Source organism: Protopterus annectens, chromosome 9.part0 (genome assembly GCF_019279795.1).
Source record: "Protopterus annectens isolate FY-2018-M chromosome 9.part0, PAN1.0, whole genome shotgun sequence".
NCBI lineage: Eukaryota > Metazoa > Chordata > Ceratodontiformes > Protopteridae > Protopterus > Protopterus annectens.
The window spans coordinates 462,266,070-462,290,929 of NC_056743.1; the positions used below are offsets into that span (position 1 = coordinate 462,266,070).

The 24,860-nt window shown below is 41.5% G+C and overlaps 1 protein-coding gene across 2 annotated transcripts in view; it reads right to left on the minus strand.

The window, feature by feature from the left end:
* The window catches only part of GINS4 (GINS complex subunit 4), a 630,005-nt gene that overhangs the window by 115,810 nt on the left and 489,335 nt on the right, over nt 1-24,860 (minus strand). For both annotated transcript variants that reach the window (XM_044083002.1, XM_044083001.1), the window contains one exon: nt 5,880-5,970. In XM_044083002.1, the coding sequence (XP_043938937.1) occupies nt 5,880-5,970 (91 nt within the window). The remainder of the gene's footprint in view (nt 1-5,879; nt 5,971-24,860) is intronic.

The window sequence follows — 24,860 nt, forward strand, 5'->3', positions numbered from 1 at the left end:
TCTGCAATTTTGTCTGATAGGGACATGCAGGTATGCCTCCTTGAGGTCCAACGTTACTAGTCAAGCTTTCTTGCCCAACATGGGAAGAAGCTGCTGTAGTGTTAGCATCTTGAATTTGGGTACTTGCAAGAAGGTGTTTATTTTATTTATTTTACTTTTGTTGACCGGGATAGTCCGACTGGAGTAATCTCCATTTTCAGCAGAGGCCCGGGGAGAAAAGCTCCAAGACAAACAACAAGTTTAACAGTATTAATAAAAGGGACAATCAGACATGTACATATTGAATTATACAAAGATAGAGGATCAATTCAATGGTTGGGTAAGTTACAGAGAGAAGGTTGCTTAATACAATCATTCATAAAACAAAATAACAGAGTAAAGATTAAGTTAGGCAGGCTTGTTACAGTGGCAAAGCCATTTTAACGCCAGATGTTGTTTAAGTTTGGTTTTAAATTCAGTTAGAGAGGGGAGTAGCGTTATATCAGCTGGTAGTAGGGTTCCAGGTTCTACCAACAGTGTTAGCAAAGAGTGAGTCAACAGCTGTTTTGCAGATTTTAATGGACTGAATTAGTAGTTTTGTTTGAGGATCTTAGATTTCTGGCATTGCCGTAGGGGGTGATAATATTTTTTAGGGTAGGTGTGTGATCAGGATGTAGAAGGATTTTCTTGGCCAAAACCATAAGGTTGAACTGAAGAAAGTTAGGAAGTTCAAGCCAGCCCAGTTGTAAAAGATTTAAACAGTGGTGTGTTCTGAAAGGTTGGCCAGTGGCAAACCTGGCGATGTGATTATAACAGGTGGAAAGTCTGTTAAGAACAGATTTATTCACATTGGAGAGAGGAGGAGAGGCATATAGAACAGTTGAGAGTAAATGTGTACGGGCTATGGCAATCTTAGCAGAAGGGGTTAAGAAGGCTTTTATTCTATATAGTGACCCAATTTTTTGTTGACAGTTTTAATCACTTGGTTCACGTGTAGGTCAAATTTTAGTTTGTTGTCAATAGTAACACCCAGTAGTTTGGTAGAGGGTTCAGGGGTGATAGTAGTTCCGTCCTTTGCTTTTATGGTGAAGGTAAAGGCAGAGGATTTTAGAGTGGGAGTGAACAGGAGCATTTTGTTTTTTTTGGGGTTTAGTAACAGTCGTCGTTCAGTAAACCAATTTTCTATGATATGAAAGGTGGACTGGGTTAAATATTCCAATTCCTCAGGGGAAGAAGCAGAACAGATTAGGGTGGAGTCGTCTGCATATTGGATGCAGTTGATATGAGGGATGACAGTATGAAGGTTGTTAATAAAGATAGAAAAGAGAAGAGGCCCAAGTATGGACCCTTGAGGGACTCCTAAGGTGGTAGGTAGCAGGCTGGAGAGCTTATCCTGCCAGATGACAGCCTGTTGTCTCCCAGTAAGATAAGAAGTGAACCATCGAAGGGTATTGTCGTTGAGCCTATGATTCTGCAGGGAATTAATCAAAAGTTGGTGATCCACCATGTCAAAGGCCTTTGAAAGGTCCAGAAAGAGGGCTGAAGATATGTGGTTATTGTTACAGTTGGTATTTATGGTGTTGGTGAAGGCTAGGAGGGCAGAGGTTGTACTATGATGTGAACGAAAAACCATGTTGGGTATCAGATAGGAGATGATTATGGATTAGGTGATCCATAAGTTGTTTTTGTATACATTATTCCATGATCTTTGCTAGTGGGGAAAGTATGGCAATTGGTGTGTAGTTCGAGAATTCTGTGGAGGATCTACCCTTGTGTAATGGGATAACATAGGACATTTTCCAAATGGAGGGAATTTTGGCCTCGGATATAGTCCTGTTGATAAGTATCGAGACTGGGTAGGCAATTACATCAGCTGATATTTGAAGGTATTCAGCAGGGAGTTGGTCGGCCGATAGTGTGGTGGGCTTTAGTTTTTTGATAAGTTTGCCAATATAATTTGTGGGGACTGGTTGGAAACTGAAAGTGGAATGTTCAGATGGCTGGCATTGTCAATGTTAGGTGAGCTAGCGGGTAACTGGTTGGCTAGGGTTCGTATTGTTTCAGCAAAGAAGTGGTTAAAACTATTTGAGACCTCCTCAGGGGAATTGTCGTTTAGAATTGAAAGATCCAGAATGGGTCTCCAAGCATTGTCCTTTCTGGGGACTAGAAAGAGCCTTGAGTAAAATCCTTGGCCTTGCTCCTGTGTAGGTACCAGCTGAATGGCTCTCATGTCCATGAGAGCTGTAATTTGTTTTTGTGTCTCTGCCCATTGATTTTGTGGCAGGTTTGGCATTCCTTTTATCCTTGGCAAGGTGTGGAAATGGAATCTGTATCCTTGCGAGATAATGTCTAGGACCCATTTGTCCTTTGTGACGATGCGCCAGTTGTCTGTAAAAAATGCTAATTTTCCTCCCAAGGGAGCTGCCAAGAGAGTTTTGCTTGGCAGTTTGAGGTTTAAGTCATTGTGTTTGCCTTCTAGTAGTTTGGGACCTGTGTTCTCCTCCCTTCTGTGCTGCAGTGCCCCACTGGTAAGGTTTGTAAGGGATTTGTGCTTGTCCTGTGCCCCTTGGGCGCCTGTATTTACCCCTCTGTGGTCTGTCAGAAGCTGGAAAGGACCAATTTTTTGTTGGCCAATTTCTGCTGAAGCGTGGGTGTTGTACCTGTAAGAAATCTTTGACCGTCTGCATAGATTTTGCCTTATGCTCCATTTTCTTTAAAAACTCTTCTGCTTTGACCCCAAATAAGACATCCTGCTGTAAGGGTGCATCTAGTAACTTTGCTTTAACATGATCAGGCAGAGTTTGTTCCTTTAACCAAGCATGCCTACGTATAACAGACCCAGTAACAGCTGCTCTACAGGAAGCTTCCAAGGAATCAAATCCACATTGTAAAGTATGTTTGCCCACATGTTCAGCTGCATGCAACAGATCCTGCATTTCCTTGAATTCAGACTGTTGAGGGTGCGTGCTCATCTTTTGTTTTATTTGAGACATTAGGAATTGCTGGTATTTAAGCATGTGAAATTGGCAATTTAGTGCTCTCATAGCTAGAGTAGCTGAGGTGTAAACCTTCTTCCCCCACCTACCTAGTGCTCTGGAGTCCCTTTCAGAGGGTACAGGATTTTTAGCCATAGAAGCCTTAGTCCCCTTGGGACCCTGGGAGATTGTCTCTGGGTCAGCAACAGGGCTTTTGTAAAGGAATTTGTGTGAGTCAGGCACTCTATAATATCTATCTGGTTTGGCTGGAGCAGGAGGCAGCGAATCTGGATTTAGACTGGATTCTAAGTAAACATCATCCACAATGTCTAAAACTGGAGGGATAGCAAGTGGTCTGTGCTGGGGGAGTAAAAGAAACTCTCGGAGCCTTTTTGAGTCGGAGTAGTCCTGACCTTCCCAGTAGAAATGTTCCCTCATGGTATGTAAGGTTTCCCCAAAGAAATAGTCTTCAGGGGGAGAAGCTGAGGGAATGGAATCTTCAGCATCAGAATCTTCATAAGGGGGAAAGGAGTAATCCTGTTCCTCAGAGGAGCCTGAGGAAATAGACACTTGATCAGAGGAGGCATAATCCTCCTCTTGTCTAGGCCTTTTGTCGGGGGGGGGGGTGTTGGGAACCCCTGATTAAAGAAATCAAATCTTCAGCCATTTTAAGCATCTGTTTCTTAGGCATGGGGCCTTGAACTGGAGACTGATGTGCAGTCTTTTAGAGGAGTCTTAAGATTAGCATAAGATTTTATGGTGAAAGTAGTCGGTCTGAAGACACCTTCTGAAACCAAAGGTGTTTCCACAGCACCGGCTTCTCCTTCTGCAATGTCGACGGTAGGGCCTAAAGAAAATGGCTGCGTCTGCCTAGAACTCTCTGCTTGAGAATCCGAAGCGGTCTGGGGTTCCAATTCTGCGGTTGCCAGGGGCTGCGTAGGCGCCTCACTGAAAACCGGAGAATCAGCGACCAGCCCAGCCGAGGCCTCAGAGTCTGGCTTGGATCTAGGCTACCTGTCTTTATCTTTGTGTTTTTTATGCACTCCAGTAGTCGGTTGCTCCGACGGCATAGTGTAATTAAATTTCCTACCGAAGTAGTGTCGTGCAAAATCAAAGCATTGCTTTATAGTTCGCTTATTGAACCTATCACAAAACCGACAACCAGTGACGTCGTGGTCTGGGCCTAGGCAAGGTATACAATAAGAATGAAAGTCCTTATGAGGTATTTGCTTCCCACAAGAAATGCAATTGTTAACTTTTTCTGATATCGGACTGAGGCAAGAAAAGGTTCCCCAACGGGGTACTTAGCTTTGAAGACTTCGGACTGAAATTCGATTCGAAAATCTCAGGTGTCGGCCGACCGGCACTTGCAAACTGCTTCTGCTTCGGGCACCGCGCGGCAAGAAAGACTGAAGAAAATGGCGTTGGATGCCTCATATACCCCTGGCGCACTGACATCAGGGAAGAAGCGACAGCAACCGACGCCGGACCAAGACTTTGAAATTCAGGCCGACTGCGGGACCGCCTGACGACAGGATAACCCAAGTGTGATGACTGCAGCACGGCAACACGATGAACATGTGCTAGTTTCTGGTCTAGGCTCAGATAAGGCCTCGTCAAAGTTAGTTTTAAGTCGTCATTTTAAAATGAACTTGCTCTTTCTTTCCATCAGGGTTCTTGTAGAGAATCTGTGACAGACTGAGCAGTCCTCTTGTAAATAGATTTTCCCCAAACAATATACACACAAAGAATGATTGTCTGAATTAGGCACCTTGCCTTCACATTTTTGGCACCTTTTAAATCCTGAGGTGTCTTTACTGGACTTAGCAGGAAAAGTTTGTTTTTGATCAGCCATTGTAAACAGAAACAACCAACACTACAGTCACTCAACAGAGGAGTGAAGACAGAATCAAGGATTTTTTTTTTTTTTTTTTTTTTTTTTAACTAAAGAAAAAAGAATTTATACAAAAATACCAGCAATGGTAAATAGAATATCTCAAAGGTAATAGAAGTACCAGCAATTAAGATCTACCAATAGTGGGAAAGGAAAGAAAAAGGCAGAATAAAGGTCAGTAATAAAGCTAACAGGAGCAGGTAGATATAGCATGACAGGAACTAGACAGAAAATTCTTATAAGGAATGAATAATAAAAGATATTAAGAATTAAGAAACATTAAGAATTACTCACTATTATAAGTTAAGGCTCAAGAGAAGGAAGCCAACGTGTCTGATCTGCGAAGAGGCAAACAAGATCTGAGGTAATCTCTGTGAAGAGCATTATGGGTAGTGCCTGGCTCGAACGTTTGGAGAGCTTGAGCTGGAAGATATGGCCGAGTCGGTTTTGAGGTTCGGAACCAAACTCAGTCAAGGATTGGGCGAAGAATGACAACAGATCAAAGCACCTTCTTTGCGGGGCAAAACTCTCTATGCAAGGAACAACCCCTTGCACTTTGTTTACTGCAACCAATTTCAAGGTCATTGCATCTAGACAAAAGAGATGTAGTGCCCTTCAGCAAAGGAAACTTTCTCCACTTTTTCTTGAATTAATGGGCTTCAGCAAAGTGGGTTAACCAAAATGAATGTGGGAGTGTACCTGGCCCATAAAAACCTTTTGCCAAAACTTCCTTTGCTGGCAGTGGACGTTGCCTCTCTCTCCACTGTTGTGAAACTTCAGGAGTTGGTAGAAATCGGGGTGGGATTGAGGATGCAGGGGGGGCTTGCCCCTGCAAAAAAGAGGTTTCCTGCAACATTAGCTGAAGGCAGTTTCGACAAATAGTTTTTGATTTTTTTTCCCCATTTGGTGAAACTACCATCAGCAAGTCAACATGAATCTAATAAACATATCCTTACACATCCCCTATGCTAAGCAGTCGCAATCAAAGTCCAAATGTCCAAAGGTGGAATGTGTAACAGTGATGTTCCTACCTTTGCTCATCTGTTTCTGGTTCCACCAGGATATTCTCTTGTCGCTCCTTTGCTCTCAGAAAGACAAAGGAATCTAGGTTAGGTTTTGGCACTAAAACAGAAAAAATTTCAATCTGTAAGAAAGGGAATTTCCTGAAATATAATCTGCAAAGCAAAAATATATTTATCTGACCAAATAAATTATCCAAATTACCATTTTCAGTCACAACACAGGGCAATAAGAAACAATTGTGAAAAGGTATTCACTACAGAACAGTATATTTTCAGCAACATATCATTAATGCTGCTACAGGAGTTATCTAAGCTTCTGATCGCCAACATCAGTTGTGATCTACCTAGACTTTCCAGTAGCTTAAAGTACATTTACACAAGTTTAATGCTTCTCTCTCTCTCTTTCTGTTAGCAGAAGTTCAACAATAATAGTATTGGTGCCTGCTGAGTTTAATGCTTCTGGTCAAAAACTCAGTGGCAGCACTAATAACTGTGGTACTGCAGACAGATCAGAACAGCAAGTAAATTATAACCCTCAGATTAATATAAATCACTGCATCCTTGTGGCTATCTAAATGTGTACACAAATCCAAAAATCCAAAATAAGAACACTGGACGAGTGTTCATACTATTCTAGACATTACTAGTGTATTTTGCTTTTGTTTACCAGGTTTGTCTGACTGGGTTTAGTTAAAAAATAAATAAATAAATAAAATAAACACATACATACATAAATAAATCCTCTTCCAATGGAAGCATGAAAAGAAAAGCTCCAACATATTACATTTTTAAACAGGTATTCAGTAACATATGTGAAAAAGTTATGTAATCACCATAACGTTCCATCCGAGTTGTTGCTCTTCATTTGTCTTCAACCTGTGGGACACTGATCTGGAGACGCATCCAACTCGGCTGCATTTTTTCAGCATCAGATCCAAGCTCCTCCCCTACCCATAATGCCCCCGTCTCCTTCCTCCCCTCAGATCGACTTTGTTGCCCACCATAGCATCCCAACCTGACTCAATGTCTTACCCCTTGGCAAAATTACCCAGAAAATATCATAAAAAAATAACCAGTTATACCAAAGAAAAGGCCATGCCTCTTTCAGCCAGAGAACCGCAAAGCCCACGTAAGGCAGGGGGAAGGAGGGAGGGAGGGACTATTGAAGACGAATGAAAAAGCAACAATTCAGATGGAACGTTACAGTGAGTACATATTTATCTGAAGCTGTTGTTTTAATTTGGTCTTCAACCTGTGGGACAGAGTCCCCAGCTACCAAAAACCTGGGAGTCCCTCATGGAAGGATATTCTGGAGCACAGCGGAGCCAAAGGATACCCTGCTTCTGGACAGAAGACCTGACATATAATGAGAAATGAAAGTATATGTAAGATGCCCAGGTAGCCACACAGAAAATGTCATCCAAAGAAACTCTGGACCAAAAGGCAGGTGAAGTAGCCATAGACCTAGTAGAATGCGCCTTAACTTGACCTGGCGGAGATAATCCTTTGGTTGAATACGCCAAGAGTATGGACCGAGATATCCAACATAGCAATGGTGATCTTCAATACAGGTTTCCTTAAAAAGGGATTACAGTAGGAAACTATTAGATTTGCGAAAGGCCTTTGTTCTGTCCAAGTAAAAATGTAATTGTCTATGAACATCCAGCATGTGCAATTTATACTCTCCCTTATTCTGAAAATTCGGAAAGAAAACAGGAGATTGATAACCTAATTAATATATGATTCCAAGGCCTCTTTCGGAAGGAAAGGATTAGTATGTAAAGATACCCTGTTTTTATGGAAGATCATATAAGGAGGCTTAACCGATGAGGCTTGAAGCTCAGACACGCTTTTAGCTAAACTAATGGCAATCAGGAAGGCTGTCTTCCAAGACAAGAACTACAGACCCACCGAAGCAGCAGGTTCAAAGGGGGAAGAAACCAAGGCTTGAAAAACCAATGTAGGGTCCCAAGGAGGAGTTGGGTCCTTGATTGGTGGCCTAACAAAAAAAGTACCCTTCAGAAAGGCTTTACAGAGCTTAGAAGAAGCCAGGGAAGCTGAATGATCCCCTATGTGGAAGTTAATTATACCCACCAGATGAACTTTAACTGTAGAAAAGCTGTCACCCTGTTGAAAAGTACCTGCTAGAAACTCTAAAATAGCAGGAACTGGGGCAGTAAAAGGATCCAAGTCACGCTGAGATGCCCACATTGAAAAACGTTTCCACTTACTCGAATAAACCTTCCTAGTGGAAGATTTATGAGCAGCTATCAATATCTTCTTAACCGGAGAAGATAGCCCGGGAGTAGCAACTATCATGGGAAATGGAGCAGTCAAGCGGTTAGCTTCAGGCTGGCCAAATCTTGATGTGGAATCCCTGAGGGATGCAAAATCAAATCCGGAACCAACATCCAGGGAGGACACACTACATGAGACCACAGAGAAGGGAACCATACTCGGTGAGGCCAGAAGGGGGCAATGAGGATGACTGAGCTTCCCAGCCATTGTGCTTTCTGAATGAACTTTGGAATCAGGGGAAGTGGACGATAAGCATAGAGAAGATTGGAGGGCCAAGCATGAACCAGAGTGTCTCTGGGGGACTCCCTGGGAGGGGAGTTTCAGAGCGAAAAACTCACTTCACTTCGTGTTGGAAAGAGAGGTGAAAATATCACATCAAGGCTGACCCTACTTTAGAAAGATCTATTTTGTTGCTGAAGGATTCAGAGACCACTGGTAAGGCATCAGGACAGACCTGCTGAGGCTGTCTGCTAGAATGTTGGACCTCCCCAGAATGTGCTTTGCCACAAGAAAATGGCCTGTGGAGATCGCCCACTCCCACCATCTCATGGCTTCATGACAAAGGGGAAAAGACATGGCTTCTCCCTGTTTCCTGCTGTACCACACTACCAACATGCTGTCTGTCTAGATAGCAACCTTCCCTAGGGGAAGATGGGCATGAAGAGCTTGCAACACCAATAGCACTGCCCTCATCTCCAGGACACTGACATGCAACTTGGTCTCCAGGGAAGACCACATGCCTTGGACTGTCCTTCGCAAGCACTGCCCCCCCCAACATATAATATCCATGGTCACCGTGGTCAGTGAGGAAGAATAAACGGATGACCCCAAAGAAGGTCCGGGGATTGAATCCTCCACTGAAGAGAATCCCTGCAGGCTCGAGATAGATTAACAGGATGGGACAAGAATAGATCTAGAAATGACCACTGGACTGCTAGAGTCCAATGAAGCACCCTCATATGTAACTGACCTGTGGGTACGAGGGTGATTGTGGCCAACATGGACCTCAACGCTCGTAAGACAAATTCCGCCGGGGGAGATTGAACTTGAAGAATGCACAAGACATGATGTTTGAGGGACTGAAGTCAGTCTGGCATCAGAAAAACCTTGGTTTGAATGGTGTCTAACCAAGCTCCAATGAATTCAGAACTTGAACTGGTTCTAACAGGGATTTGTTGAGATTTATGGTGATGCCCAACAGGTGGGTAGTCTGGATATGGAAATCCCTGGCTTGACAGAGTCTATACCTGTAGGGAGTGGAAAGGAGCCAATTGCCCAGGTAGGTGAAGACCTGGAAGCCTTGCAGCCGCAGGTGAGCGGCTACCACTGCCATCACTTTGGTGAACACCCTTGGTGGCTGTGGTGAGACTAAACGATAGCACTCTGAACTGGTAATGACTGGTCCCCAGCCAGAAGTGGAGAAACCTCCAAGAGCATCTGTCCATTATGACGTGATTAGATTACATTTATATGAAATGAAGTCTATTACCTTGAAAAACTACTGAGATGGCAGGTACTCACACTGTACTATTTTTTTTTCTAGAGAAGGGTACCTGCAGCACTACATATAATAATATAGAGGCTGAATCCCATGAGTATCTCTACAAAATCAATCTCACCAGATGCAACATAATTCATGTAACAACTGTCATAAATGGGCAGGTGGGATGGCTATTATCTATACAGACAAACTGTTAATTATGAATTCCTTCAATTCCCTGACACCACTGATAAGGTTGCATTTCTTGGCTGAATTAAGACTGATTAAAATGTCTAACCTTAAGCAAAAATGTATCATGGCTAATAAGTAACATAAAAAAGTGAAGCTATCTTTCTGACCGACTTCAGTAATGACTGGTCACTTGCAAATGATTAAACTCTACCATTAATGTATATGGCCATGATATATGGCCATGCAATTTATTTGTACCACTAGAAGGAAGGATAGGGCAACTAAGAAACAAGTTGCCATCAATCAATCATTGTCTTATGGTTTTACTTAAATTGTGTCAGGAAATCAAACTTATTTGATCTTCCAACTTTTATAACTATAGTAACCTACCTCCCTAACCTATCTTAGTCTGAACAGTCAGCTACTTTACCAAGAACTTTGAGACATTACATCTCATCTCTCACAGCACACCCATACTGAGCAGTAAGAAAAAGTAAAATCTTTTGCAATAACTCATAAGAACAACTTAATTTTTTAACAAACATAAAACATAGAAACAACCTTCACACTTTCTAGTGGAATGCTTCCTAGTTGCTTAGTCGCAAAAAAAAATATATTCAACCATCCCCCTTTTCTGAGCTGTCTTCACCATATAAAGTTGACAAATTTAAGGAGTACAACTTAAAGATATGTCACTCTTTCACAAGCAATGCCCCCATGCATCCTATCCCATCTGACTCCATATCCTTGGACTTTCACCCGTCTCACTCTTTCCAGGCCCTACCTCCCTTGTTTTTGGAAGCTTATCTTCAAATATTGGTCTATGTCTTTAGCTACAGGCAATTTCCCTGCTGAGTAGTTCAATCTGTCTGCTTAAACCTACTGCTTCTCCTATATCCATCATTTTCAATTGTGCTTACCAAAACTTTGGAAAGTCTCAAATAATTAATAAAAAAAAAAAAAAACTACTCTCTCTCATCCAGTACAGCCTTCACCTATGCCACAGCAGAGACCCCTGTATTTGCATTCACCAATTATGTCTGAACCAAAACCAACAAAGGTGCAGTAGCGGACTCATCTTCTTGATATCCCAAAGGCAAATGATACAATATCTGATGCCACCTTAATCTTCTAGATAACAGCATCTTGATATCAACTCACAATATGACAAAAACAGTTTCACAAGTTATCCCGCAGATAAGACTCGGTCAAGGAATTGGGTGACTGCACTATATTATGCCCAAAACATTTATGTTCGTGTCTCACAGGGTTTCAGTTCTTGGACAAATGTGATGCACTTGTCATGAACATGTCACCTAACATTTCCTAGACCACCTTACACAGTATGAAGACAACTACTCCACTAACAATCAGAAATCAGATGTTATCTAAACAGCTCTCTAACAAAGTTGGAAAATCAGCTTTCTTTAGACATTGGCATGTCTAATGAGCTCCAAAAGTCAAGTTCTGGAACTATACATCAAAACGGCAGATAAACACCTAGGTGTTAACTTGTCTGAAATTTAATATACATATAAAGAAAAATAAAAAAAAAGGTCTCCATTTTGTAAAGATGTGTTCATAGGTGTGTACTAGGTAATGACCACTAGGGTCTTTTTGAATCTAGCCACACATCCCAAATCTATGACAAATTCCGTTACCCTTGATAAGTGTGCACAGGGACTTAGATAAACCATTTACAGACTGCCTGTGTCCATTAGAGAGACTGGTGCCAAAGCAGGGATGGATTTCCTGTTCCTCATCCAACTGTCCAAGATGCACTTGAACTGGATGATGGAGGAACTCTGTTTCACAAGGATGGAAGCCTGCTCAAGAGAAGGGGTAGTCTCTGAGATACATAGCTGTCCCTCTAGAAGGTCCTATTAATACCACAGGCAAGGATTAATTCTTTAGAATGGGTAATTTTGATGCTGTCTATTTTGCAGATACACAGGACGCCCATCAGGGTGGGGGTTTGGCAGTGCCTTGCATGCCAGGCATAGATCTCCCCTCAACAGTCTATAACAGACAGAATACAGGGAGAGGGCTTTGAGGTTGTCTGCATCGGACATGTTACGTACACCCTGTATTCTTTTAGTGAGGAATCCCTGTGGATGTTCCAGTTGCTTGTTATGCCTGGTTAGGTACATTCCAAAGGGGCTAAAAAACAAGAAACAAGTGCAACCCCAAAAGGGAAACCAATAAAATACAAAAGCACTTGTGAAGCTGTGTCTCCAGTGCAAAAATATGTCTTCAACAAAATATTTCACTAAGTGGAGGATGCAACATTTAAACTGAAATGTCTACAGTGGCAGTGCTTCCATTTGAAAGCCTGCCTGCACCAAAAGGTAATACACAGAGGACTGAGAGTCAAGTGTATGGCTTCTTATGGGAAAGTGTATCCGGAACTTTTAGGCAAATGGCAAGCCATTAACCTGGAGACTGGATTTAATGTATTAAGTTACTAATTGATTTCCTTAGGCCAAGAGGAGAAGCTGTTGTGAAGCTTATAGAAAGTATACAACAGGAATTAGAGAATTTATCATTCTCCAATACATTTATTGTGAAGATTGAAGAGTTGCAACGTACATTAACTTTATATGATGAAAGACTGAGAACTATTAAGAGCAAAAAGCTTTCAAGGGATTTTAGTGATTTTAAAAGTGGCAACATATTTGTTTGGGCAAGAATGAATCAGGCCAAGAATAGTAATACAAAAGTGACAGAGCAAGCCAGTCAGGCAAAACCTATTCCTAATGAAGCAAGGATTTCTTCCGATAAGAAAAATAAACCTGACAAAAGTAGTAACAATGAAAAACGAATTATAACTATGAAAAAATTGAACCACAGTGATGTGTTTTCTCTTTCACCAACAAGACAATGACATCTTATTGGAGAATGACTGAACTACTACAGAACTGGGAGCAAGACCGAAGAATACTGAGAATTAGGCTTTCTTTTACCGACTCTTCCAATACCTCTGGAACAGAAATTTATGAAGAACAGGATCCGCTCCACCAGCAGGGGCAGAAAAAGAAGGTAGATGTCGGGTTAACACAGAGGAACAATGTCTTAGGTTCATAGGTAGGTACTAGGCTATCGGCCCAAGGGCCTATGTAAGCCTAGCCAACAAGGTTCCCTGGCTTACGCCACCCAAGAAAGTTATTTTCCTGTGCCACTGTCGAGCAGAGATACAGAAGTGATCCCTGGGGTGTATTTCCTATTTCCCATCCACTCATCAAAATTTTTAATGAAGAGTGCTAATGAAGAACTTTGCTTGACATAGATGGGTAGCCTGTTCCAGAGTATGGGAAGTCTCTGGGACAGGAATTTCTCCCTCCAGCATGTCCTGTTTACTGTGGTGACAAGGTTTAGGGACATAGAGCATGTAGCTCAGAAGGATTGGGATTTCTTTAGGTGTAGCATGTCCAACAGCTCTGGGTTTGACATAGCTTTATATGTTAGGCAGAGATCACCTCGGAGTAGGCGATATGCTAAGGAGTAAAGCCGTAGCTTTTTGAGGCAGTCAGTGTAGCTGTCTGAGGCCAGTAATCCTCTTTGTGAGGTACTTCTGTGGCCTTTCTAGCTGCTGCAGATGTCTTGTGAGGTACATTCCAAAAGGGGCGTTGTACTCTATAATGGGTCTATGAGTGTCGAGTAGAAGAGAACAATGACCTCTTTTTTCCTGGATGAGAACCCTTTTATGATGAGGTGTGCCACATAGAAGGACTTCCTGACTACTGTGGCGATGTGACTATCGAAGGAGAGACTACTGTCTCATCACACATTCGGTGTTAAGTAGATTGCTGCCTATGTGGTAGTTCATGGGTACCGAGTTTTTACCAAAGGGGATGACACTGCACTTTTTGGCATTGAGCTTGAGGCCATGGCTCTGACACCAGGCATCTGTCTCAGCGAGGCCCTTCTGTAGGATGTCCACATTATTTGGGGACTTGACTATGGCTCCTAGTTTGCAGTCATCTGCGAACTTCGTTAGCCAGAGGCCTTCTGTGTTAGACTGTACTTCAGAGAAGTAGATACCAAACAGGAGAGGTCCCAGGACGGAACCATGTGGTACTCCACTTGTCACTGCTTTGAGGTCAGATTTGGAGTTTGCAACTTTTACAATGTGGATTCTGTCAGTGAGCCAGTTGGCAACCCATCTTGTGACGTAGAGATTTATACCTAGTTTAGTGAGTTTAGCTATAATTCCAGAATGGGGGATGGTGTCGAAAGCCTTGGCTAGGTCAAGATAGGCTGTGTGAACCACCTTACCCTCATCTACGGCTTTGGTGACTGCCTCAAAGAAGTCGATCAGGTTCAGGAGGCATGATCTGCCTTTCACAAACCCGAACTGGGTGGGATGCAGAGTTTGGAGGTTACCAATGTCTTTGTTTATGAGTTCCATGATAATACGTTCCATGGACTTGCAGACCAGGCTCGTCAGGCTAATAGGTCGATAGTTCCCAGGATCAGTGGTGGCTCCCCCTTTGTGGAGTGGGATAACTGTTGCTGTGCACCATTCAGTGGGTACAAAGTCTGATGCAAGGCTATTATTGAACATGGTGCTTAAGTGGGGAGCCAGTTAGTTCTGAAGTTACTGTAAAACGCAGCCTGGGATGTTGTCCGGTCCCATGGATGCTGTGTTTTTGGCTTTAGAGAGTGCAGCTTTTACCTGCATAGTTGTGATTACAGGGACTCTGCATTCTTCCTGTATAGATATGGGCCCTTTAGGGGGTGAGGTGGTGGGGGGGTAAAGTTAGCACTGAACCTATGTGCCAGGATGCTGGCAATATCAGTTGGTTCTGTAATTTTCGTGCCTTTGTGCTGTAACTCACATCAGATCTGGGTGCTGCCATCGAGATTCTTGACATAGCTATAGTATGCTTTGTGGTTGTCCTTAGAATTAGTGGCTATTTTCTTTTCGTAGCTAGCTTTGGAGGATCATATAAGGGATCTCAGCTTCTTACTGAGGCTGATAATGGAGCTCCTCCACTCATGGGATTTTACTCTCTTTTGCAACAGTTTCTTCCTTCTGTTGTACACTTTGTTTATGGCAGGGGGCCACCAGATTGGCTTCCTTTTTTTGAAGGATAGAGTATTGGTTCCGTTTGGGATAGCACGATCCATGCACTCGTGTACGTGCTGATAGAGTGCATTTGTGTAGGATTCAGCAGTTGTAACTGTATTGTCCATCTGCATGGGTGTCATGAAGTTCACCACTTCTGTCTTAAAAAGCATGAAGTTGGCTTTGGAGAAATTTTTTACAGTGGTTTCCTTAATGGGGGGGGTGGGGGCGGGATGTGGATATCAAGGGTGATTAGCTTATGGTCGGATCGGACCAAAGAGGGGTTGACTTCAGGTGTGGAACACCGGTCACTCATGTTGGCAATGACTAGGTCTAGGATATTGTTGCCCCTGGTGGGGGTGTGGATAAGTTGATCCAGGGCACTGGAGTTTATGAATTCCAGAAAGCGTTGAGCTAAGGAGTTGGTACACGAGTAGTTTTCCCAGTTAATGGTGGGGTAGTCCAAGTCGCCCATTATTAGGGCGTTTGGTTGAACCCTGATATTTTCCAGTACATCAAGAAAAGAGGAGTGGGAATCCTGGGGCATAGTGGGGGATCTACAATTTGGATTGCAGTTTTGCCCAGAGTTAGTTGCACTTGGATAACCTCGGATGCATTATGCTGAGCAACTAGCCTGGAGGTGTGGATATCCTTAATGAATATGGACACACCTCCACCTTTGGTGTTTTGGTCCAGGTTACATGGCCGAAAAGTGTGGAATGAGTTATAGCCTGGTAGTGCAGGGGTGCTCTCTGGAGTCTTGAACCAGGTCTCAGTCACTGCATAGATATCAATGTTCTCCATTTTAAGGAGTGCCCCGAGTGAGTGCATTTTGAGATTTACACTTCTAGCATTGAGTAGCATTACCCTCAGTTTTTGCTTGCCTGTTCCTGTTACGGTGGTGAATTTGTAGTGAATGTCTAATTATTGTTGAAGTGAAACCAAGATTGCAATACTTAATAAAGACTATGTTTATACCAGCATATCCATCTAGACTAGATGAATTTGAGCTACATATTAAAACCTTTGGGCGCAATGTGTTGCTGAAGAATTTATTTGGTATGGATATAAATGGATCTGCTAATATTTTTTGGAAGCAGAGTACTTATATTCCTTTATCACATCCAGCTGTAGATATGTTTATTAAGGTGTGCGAGATGGAAAGTTTGGAACTTGGGAACAAAACAAATAAAATACATAAGAAGCCCTTTTATAATTTAAATGCAGCTGAAAATAGGGCTTTACAAAAATTAATGAAGAATGAAAAAATAATTATAAGACCCTCAGATAAAGGAGGCGGTATACTAGTCGTGGGCACCTCGGACTATGCTCAAAGGATGACGGATCCAGATAAAAGAAAGCTCGTGCTATGCCTAATCCCAGCAACAGTCACATAAAGTAGTATCCACAAAGAAAAAACGTAGCTGGAAACTGCTGATGTTAAAACCAAAGAAGAATTTATTAACAACACAAATCCACTTGTAGTTAGCGCTTTCGGGCCAAAACCCTTCATCAGACTAAATCAAAAAGATGTTACAAACATATTTAAAATACTCATCTACCAACCAGATGTCAATAAAAAGCCCGCCTTTTCTTGAGGGCTGGCTTAAGGGGCACAACATCATTTAAGCCAGGAGACCTGTGTGCAGCTAATTCAAGAATCCATTTAGATTCCACTAATTCAGTAGTCTGCTTTATATCTCCACCTCTACTGTTTAAAACATTTTGTATAACCCTAAAACTAAATTGATGTGTAGGATTCTTTTTTACATGCCTATATAAAGCATTGTGTTCATCATGATTTCTTATTGAAGACATGTGCTGTAATACCCTAACTTTGAGCATATTGTTGGTCATCCCTACATAATAGCTCGGACAGGAATTACAGTTAGCCAAATATACTACATCCGTTGTCCTGCATGTTGCTCTCGCTTTTAACAGAACCCTCCTTCCACTAACTCGATGTACAAAAACCACGTCCCTGTTGATGTATTCACAGGCCTTACAATGGCCACACGGTACAGTGCCCTTTATGGGCAAAGCTTTAGTAGTGTTAGCAATCCTCTCTTTACAAAGCATGTCCTTAAGGTTCCTGTTTCTCCTATAACCAAACTGAGGATTACTTCCAACGATGTCCCCTAAGTGAGCATCACTTGCTAAAAGATGAACATATAAAAAACTTTTAGGATGGGATGTAAACAACAGTATTAAGGTCAAAAATGACCTATGATGTATGTTGATGTTGCTCATCATTAGTAAAGAATTATATGACTATTTGATGGTAGAATACCCTTTAATTCCTATTATAAAAAGCCTCTCAAAGGTGCACAAAAATCTTATGGATCCACCAATGCATCCAACTGTATCTGGGAGTGGATGGTTTACAGAGCCAGCCTCTATTTTTGTGGATCATTTAAAGCTTATAAATATGAAAGTACCCACAATTTTGAAAGATACTTCACAGTTTTTAACATCTTTATATCAAAGTTTTGACAATATTAATCCAGAATTAAAATTGAGTTTGGTAACAATGGATGTAAGCAGCCTATTTACGGCAACACCAAGTGATTATGGCATAAAAGCCATTTGGGACTTCTTGGAGGAAGATAATACCCCTGAAAGTTGTATCGTCATTCAGATACTTTCTTTACTTAGGATCATTTTGGAAAATTATGTCTATTTTTGGGAGTAATTATTGGCAAAGATGGGGGGTAGCAATGGGCACACCCTGTGCCAACAGCTACTCCAATATTGTCATGGCATACTGAGAACATCAACATGTACTGAATGAAGTAAATCCTTGGAGGAGATGTATTTTATTCTTCAAGAGATTTGTGGACAATATATTTTTGTTACGGGGAGGAAATGATACTGAATTGTACAAATTCAGTAAGTATCTTGGTGAAACCACATTGTTTCCAATTTTTGACACACAAAGCTCTAATAGTAGTACTGACTTCCTGGATATTACGTTGGAATTTGACCCGCATCGTGCACGAATATCAATAGTAAAGACTGTTGGAAGAATCACTTGCTTCATAGGACAAGCATGCATCCCAAACATGTACATTCACATGATTTAAAAGGACAGTTCTTGAGAACTTCAATACTATGTACAGATGACACCAGTTATAATGCTGAGATGAAACATCTGTCACAGAATCTTAAACAACGTGGTTACGATAGTAAAGAATTTAATAGAGCCATCAGTGGTAGTAACGCTCTGAGATGGTCCATAGAAGACCGTATTACTCTAAGCAAGATAATGCAGATGGAGTAAATCAAAAAGTAACTAATACCACAGAAGGGGGAATTAAGCTTTTAACATTCAGCAATGATGTAGAGCAACTATGTCGGGTAATAAAAAAAATGGAAAACTCTAATAGCAGATCCCAATGTCAGGAAAATAGTGGGCAACATCCGAAGTTTTCTTTCAGGAATAGAAAGAACCTAAAGCGATTACTGTGCCTGAAGACACTTATTACGAAAACAGGGATATATTCCTGTGAGAGATGCAAGGCATGCATTTTTATTAACATTGAACATCCAATTACACACAGACCTTATTGACTTGATGTTGATGCTGATTGTGTAAGTCAGAATCTTCTATACACAGCTACATGCGAACAGTGTGTTTGCTTCTATGTGGGAAAGATGAACAGACGTTTAAAAGAGAGAATAGCACATCATCTGAGTGATACACACCTGGAGAATAGGAATAATGCTTTGTCACAGCATATACAAAGTTATCCTACACATACATTTCTATTTATGGTTTTGCAATTAGTGGAAGAAAATTTAAGAGGTGAAAACATACAAAATCGCACAGAATACTTAGAGATGTGCTGGATGGCCAATTTACAGGCTAAGGAACATGGACTTAATACAATGGTTCCTTTAAAACCTACATTAAAAGGAAGGAAATTACCTAGATAGCTTTGTTTTCATTGGTGCTTACTTGTTTAAATATCCTTGGATTACAGGAAATGGCAGGATTTGAAGAAAGTTAGATAGCTCAAAGCACTTGTCCTGTTTGTCTTATCAAGATTTATACTGTTTTTTTTTTTAAATGTGTTATTTTATTGCATTGCATTAAATAGGTGGTTTTTAAACATTTGGATCTTTTACCTCCACTGTGGTGGCAAGACTTTGCTTTACTTGGACAACCTCATATACAGGGTTATACTATTTTTCATATTGTAAAAACTCTGTATAAAACCCTGCAACACTGTTATATGAAAGGGCTTACAAGTTCTGACATAAATGTGGCATTAACATGACAACAGACTTTGCAAGTTTAGCCCTATTAATGTGAGAGACAGAGATTTTCATCCAATCATCAAACTATTAAACCTGACATTTTACTTGCTGTCTGTGTGGGTGGACTGATCAAAAAATGCTCATCAGCCATGACATGGGTGCAACACAATATATATAATGTAGATGTAATACATTTCTACAATAAAGAAAGAATGCACTGAAGTAGCTTGCACACTGCAGATACATGTACTGCACAACATAAGGTTAGATTAACAGTACAGTTCAAAAGAGGTCACAATATATCAGATCGCTTAGGACACCATTAAAATAAAATAAATTTGGGTGAGTTGGGATCATAGTGTCTTCCTTAAACAAGGAAATGGCTGATTTCTTGCTTCAGCAGGGAGTGAATTCCACAACACAGAAGTTGTTTTGGAAAAGGTCCTTTCAGTTCTTGAGTGAGGCTAAATTAAGGACATAGCATGAAAAGGCTAGAATCCTAAGGGATACTGCAATAAAGTGGAGTGAAACGTTCTGGAAGAGGGAAAAAGGATATTCAAAATACAAAAGCTTATAAATCAATGAAGAGAAAAGCATGGCTCTTTCAGTAACTGGAAGAAAGCAAATGGTTGAGTAATATATAATGTTGGAGTCTGGGTACTGCTTGCACCACAAATCTATGCAATATATTTAAAGCAATTGGGAGTGGTCATTTTTTTTAAATTCACATTTTTTTCATACCATCCCTATATGACAAAAATGCACACATATGTACTCTAGTCATACATTTAACTAGTGATGCATAAAACAACACAATATGAAAGAAACAAATACGGATGGTGCGCCTACAATGTAATCAAAACACTTTTCCATTCACTTATCACATTCAACAGCATATTACCTTTTAAACAATGATCCTTTCCACTGACGCCCACTAGCCTAATACTTCAGTCAAACAGTGACTGCTACTCCATATAATATCAACACCAACGAAACTAGACTTTAAAAGGTTCTGGTTAGAAGTAATAATAAAAATTACATGATAAAATATGATCTATATAAAATAACATCTGCATAAATGAGTTCTGCTATACTACATTCCATGGCTTTGCATACAAGGCTGGTGAGGTTCATGGATCTGGGTCTTTAGACAGGCCACCCTTATGCAGGGGAGTCCCACTGGCTGTTCTCAAAGTATTGGGCACAAACCCTATGGCTGGGCTTAAATTTTCTTGAACAGTTTAAGGAGGTTCAAGTAGTGCATACTTTGCATTGATGACAAATCAGTCTCAAGTTATCTGGCCCACAGAAAAAGAAGTTATGTCTTACCATAATGTTCCACCTGTGTTGTAGATCTTCATTCATTCATTACTGTTAGGACTTTGGTTCCGTCCTCAGAACTGACATGGCCATTACCAAGCTTGCGCCAGCCCAAAACTCTCAGCTAAGACCTACCCACAATGCCCCTCTCATAGTCTCTTCAGATCAAGTTTGCCCGCCATTACAGTATAGAAGTAATAAAAGTGACAGTAGGAGGCTCTGTCTTAGCAAATACCTTTAATAAGGAAATCCTAAAGTCCCCACCAGGAGTCCAGGCTGGGGGAAGGAGGGCGGAAAGTAATGAATGAATAAAAATCTACGACAGAGATGGAACGTTATGATAAAACATAACTTTATCTGATGCTGTAAATCTTTATTCATTCCTTACTGTTAGGACCAAGTCCCCAGCTACTTGAGTCCTGGGTGGCCCTAAGGAAGGACATTCCTGAGCACCATAGAACCAAAAGATGCTCGTCCCCTGGAGACCAAATCCAATTTGTGATGAAGGATAAAGGTATGAGGTCTTGCCCAAGTGGCTGCTGCGCAGATATCATTCATAGAGGCTCTGAAATGAAAAGCCACAGAAGTAGCCATCGATCTAGTAGAGTGTGCCTTTATTCTGGAAGGTAAAGACACTTTGTTCTGATGGTAAATGAAAGTAATGGCAATTCTGAGCCAAGAAGATAAAGTTATTTTGGAGACAGGCTTACCCAATCTGGGTCCTGCAAAGGCCACAAACAACTGATCCATTTTTCTGAAAGATTTAGTTTTGTCCAGGAAGAAACGAAGTTGCCTATGAACATCGAGGGTATGCAGAAGGTATTCTCTATTTGAATGATGAGGGAAGAAAACCGGTAGGTCAATAGATTGATTAACGGAAAACCCAGAAATGACCTTGGGCAAAAAGGAGGGGTCAGTACGTAGGGACACTCTTTCCCTATGAAAAATCAAATAAGGTCTCTTGACACTCAAGGCCTGCAACTATGACAGGAGTTAGAAGGCTCGAAAGGAGGACTTGTTAATAACTGAAGCACCCATGTCAAGTCCCAAGGCTCTATAGGAGGCTTGACAGGAGGTTTAACATGTAATACTCCTTTCATGAAGGTTTTGCACAGTCAGTGTGACATAACGGGTTCCCTTTTTAATTTCGAAATACCGAAATCCCGAATTTCAGTATTTCGAAATTAAAATACCAGAGTCTTGAAATACCGGTAAACCAGAAGCGTGAAATTCAAAAACCTGAAGTACGAAGATTTTGAATTAGCACTTCTGGTGTTGTGGTGTGTGAATGGTAAAGTGTGAGTTTGGGTATGTATGTATGTATGCGTATGTCTGTTGGTTAGGGGCTTTAGTGTTTGTCAGTGTGTGTTTTGACTGTGATGTGTGTGTGTGCGAGGATGTGTACAATGTGTGGGAGTGAGTTGCTAGTGTGTGTCTGATTGTGCGATCTTGGAGTTAGTATATTTAAGTAGGGGGGAATGGGTGGCACAGCCCTTATCTGTAGTGGAGGATATTATATTTCAGTTGGGGGGGGAAGTTGTGTGTATGTGTTTGTTTGTGCTGAATCTTTAGTGTAGTGTCGGGATTTTGAATTTCGCTGTTTTAGGGTTTTGGTGTATGATGTCTTCGGCTATGTAATTTCGAAATTCTGAAATTTGGGATTTCAGTATTTCGAAATTACATAGTGAATCCGACATAACACAGGAATTGTCGATTTCATTGTGAAAATTTGCAATAGCTGCTAAATGTACTGTAATCGTCTATGCTGAAGCTCCTGCGTGCGGCAGGGTTGTGAGACATTGTAGGATCTTCTGAATAGGCATGAAAAAGGGGTCTAATGTTATGTTCTTTGGCCCATCTAGAGAACCTAGTCCACTTACTAGAATAAATTTTCCTGGTGGAAGGTTTGTGTGAAGCCAGAAGAATCTCGCGAACAGGGGATGAAATATCAGGTAGCCTGGCAATGATCGGAAGTGGAGAACCCAAGCTGTGAGCTTGAGTCTGTGGAGATTGGGCTAAAATCAGTCCCTGAGGATGAGACAGCAGACCATGGGATTGATCCAGGATCCACGGTCTGTGAATCAGGTGAGGTCATAGGAATGGGAACCAGACTTGAAGGGTGCAATGAGGATCACTCGGTTTCTCAACCTTTGTACTTTCTGGAGGAATTTCGGGATGAGGGGAAATGGGGGAAAGGCATACAGCAGACCCGGGGGCCAATCATGCATCAGAGCATCCCTCCGTGACTCCCCCTGAGGGGGGATCAGGGCAAAATAGCTTCTGCACTTGTTGTTTAGGGGAGAAGCAAACAGATCGCAGCAAGGCCTGCCCCAACGGCAGAAGATCTGATCCACTATTACAAAACTGAGGGACTACTCATGAGGCATTAAACTGTTCCTTCTCAGATTGCCCGCAATAAGATTGGAACTCCCGGGAATGTGCATTACTATGAGAAAGCGGTTGGAAACCATCGCCCAGTGCCAAATTCTCATGGCCTCCTGACACAGGAGGTAAGACCTGGTTCCGCCTTGTTTGTTGATGTACCAGATGACTGATATGTTGTCCGACTGAATGGCATTGGTCCCGGAAGGAAGGGATGTGTGAAACGCTTGCAACACTAAGAGAACTGACCTCAATTCCAGGACATTTATGTGCAAATTGGCCTCTATGGGGGCCCAGGTGTCTTGGACATGCCTTACCCATTTTTGGATAGAAATATACTTATGATTCCATCAATTTAAGAAAATATATACTTTTATACCCTTATATGCTGATTTAACAACTCTCAAAAATTGACATTTAACCCCATTATGCTCTTGGAGGTACCACAGAGTTTTATGTCAAGCACCATCAAAATTCTTACTATCATGGCTTTCAAGTGCCCGGATTTTCACAGAATGTCCAGATTTTTTACTCGTATTTTGATCTATTCCTCATAAACATTATAATTTTCTGACAAATCACCGATGAGTAAAATAATTTGATGATGATTATGAGTTTCAGACTCCATATATTTCAGAATATAATTATTAATGCAAAATTGGTTATTCTAGTAATGTTAAAAGTTTATTAGAACAATATTCATAATCTTTCTCAATGTTTGGGCATTTGTCCTACCATTATTTTTGGCTTTGTCCAGATTTCTTGCTCTGACATATTGAGAGGTATGATTACTAGTACCACCTACCATCGTCTTAACCTCTTTTTTCAGATTATATCAGCTACTTCTCACACTAATATTAATAACACTTGCCATTTCTTACCCTTTATTCCACAAATTCCAGGTGCCATCACCTTCTCTATACCACAGCGGTAATCTCATCTAATGCTTGGTGCCTGATCACATTAGTGTGCTCCACCCAGGTCTATATTACGTTGTCGAAAGACATTTTCATCCAACTCCTTTTCATCGACACAAACAACTAACCACCAAAACTCCCAGGGAAAAAGAATCGCTTGGCTACCCAAAAAAACTAACTGTCAGATCCTACGAAGTGGGGGGTTTCACTTCCCACACCCCTTTAACTAAATATACCAACTCTGAGATCACACTACAGTGGATTAAAGGGCAAATTCCCGACGATGGCCAAGCGATTTTTTCCCCTGGGAAAAAATTTGCTGAAGTGGCAGTCCGGAGTTTTGGTAGTTTGATGTTTACGTGTCGATGAAAAGGCATTCGATAAAAATGGTTTTCAACAACATAATATAGACCCCTTAACACTAGTTGTATTCTTCCTGTGCGAGTGTAGGGCATAAAGTTGATGGATGAATGTTCCCAACCCAGACGTGAAGCGCCCCAGGAGAACCAGGACCCTCCAGTTGAAAGGAGGACATGTACATCCACTTAATAAAAATCATGAAGAGAATGGGGAAAAAAACCTCTTGGGCAGAAAGAAAATACCACCCATGGAAGGTAAGAAAAACAATGGCAGTAGTGAAAGGAAGGACATCTACTGTTATGGTAAGAATTTACACAAAGTACAGTTGTGTACACTTACCATAAATGTAGATGTTAGAGTGTCTTCACTGTTGCACTCATGATTGTAGGGTTCTCCCCTTCCAGCAGGCAGTCCTCGGTCGGCCAGAATCCCAAAGTCTGGGTCTGGCGTTGGCTGTTCAGCCATGCTCCCTGACGTCAGAGCGCCAGGAGTACAAAGCTGACAGCCGACGCCATGTTCTCCAGTTTTTCTTGCCCCAGATGTCAGGTGCTCCAAAATGAGTAAGATCCCATACCCTTTGCAAATACACCTCAAAAGAAGGGAGAAAAAGGGAACTACACAAAAGAAAAAATAAGAGGGGACAGGAGGGAGGAAAACCCAGACTGCAACAGTGAAGACACTCTAACATCTACATTTATGGTAAGTGTACACAA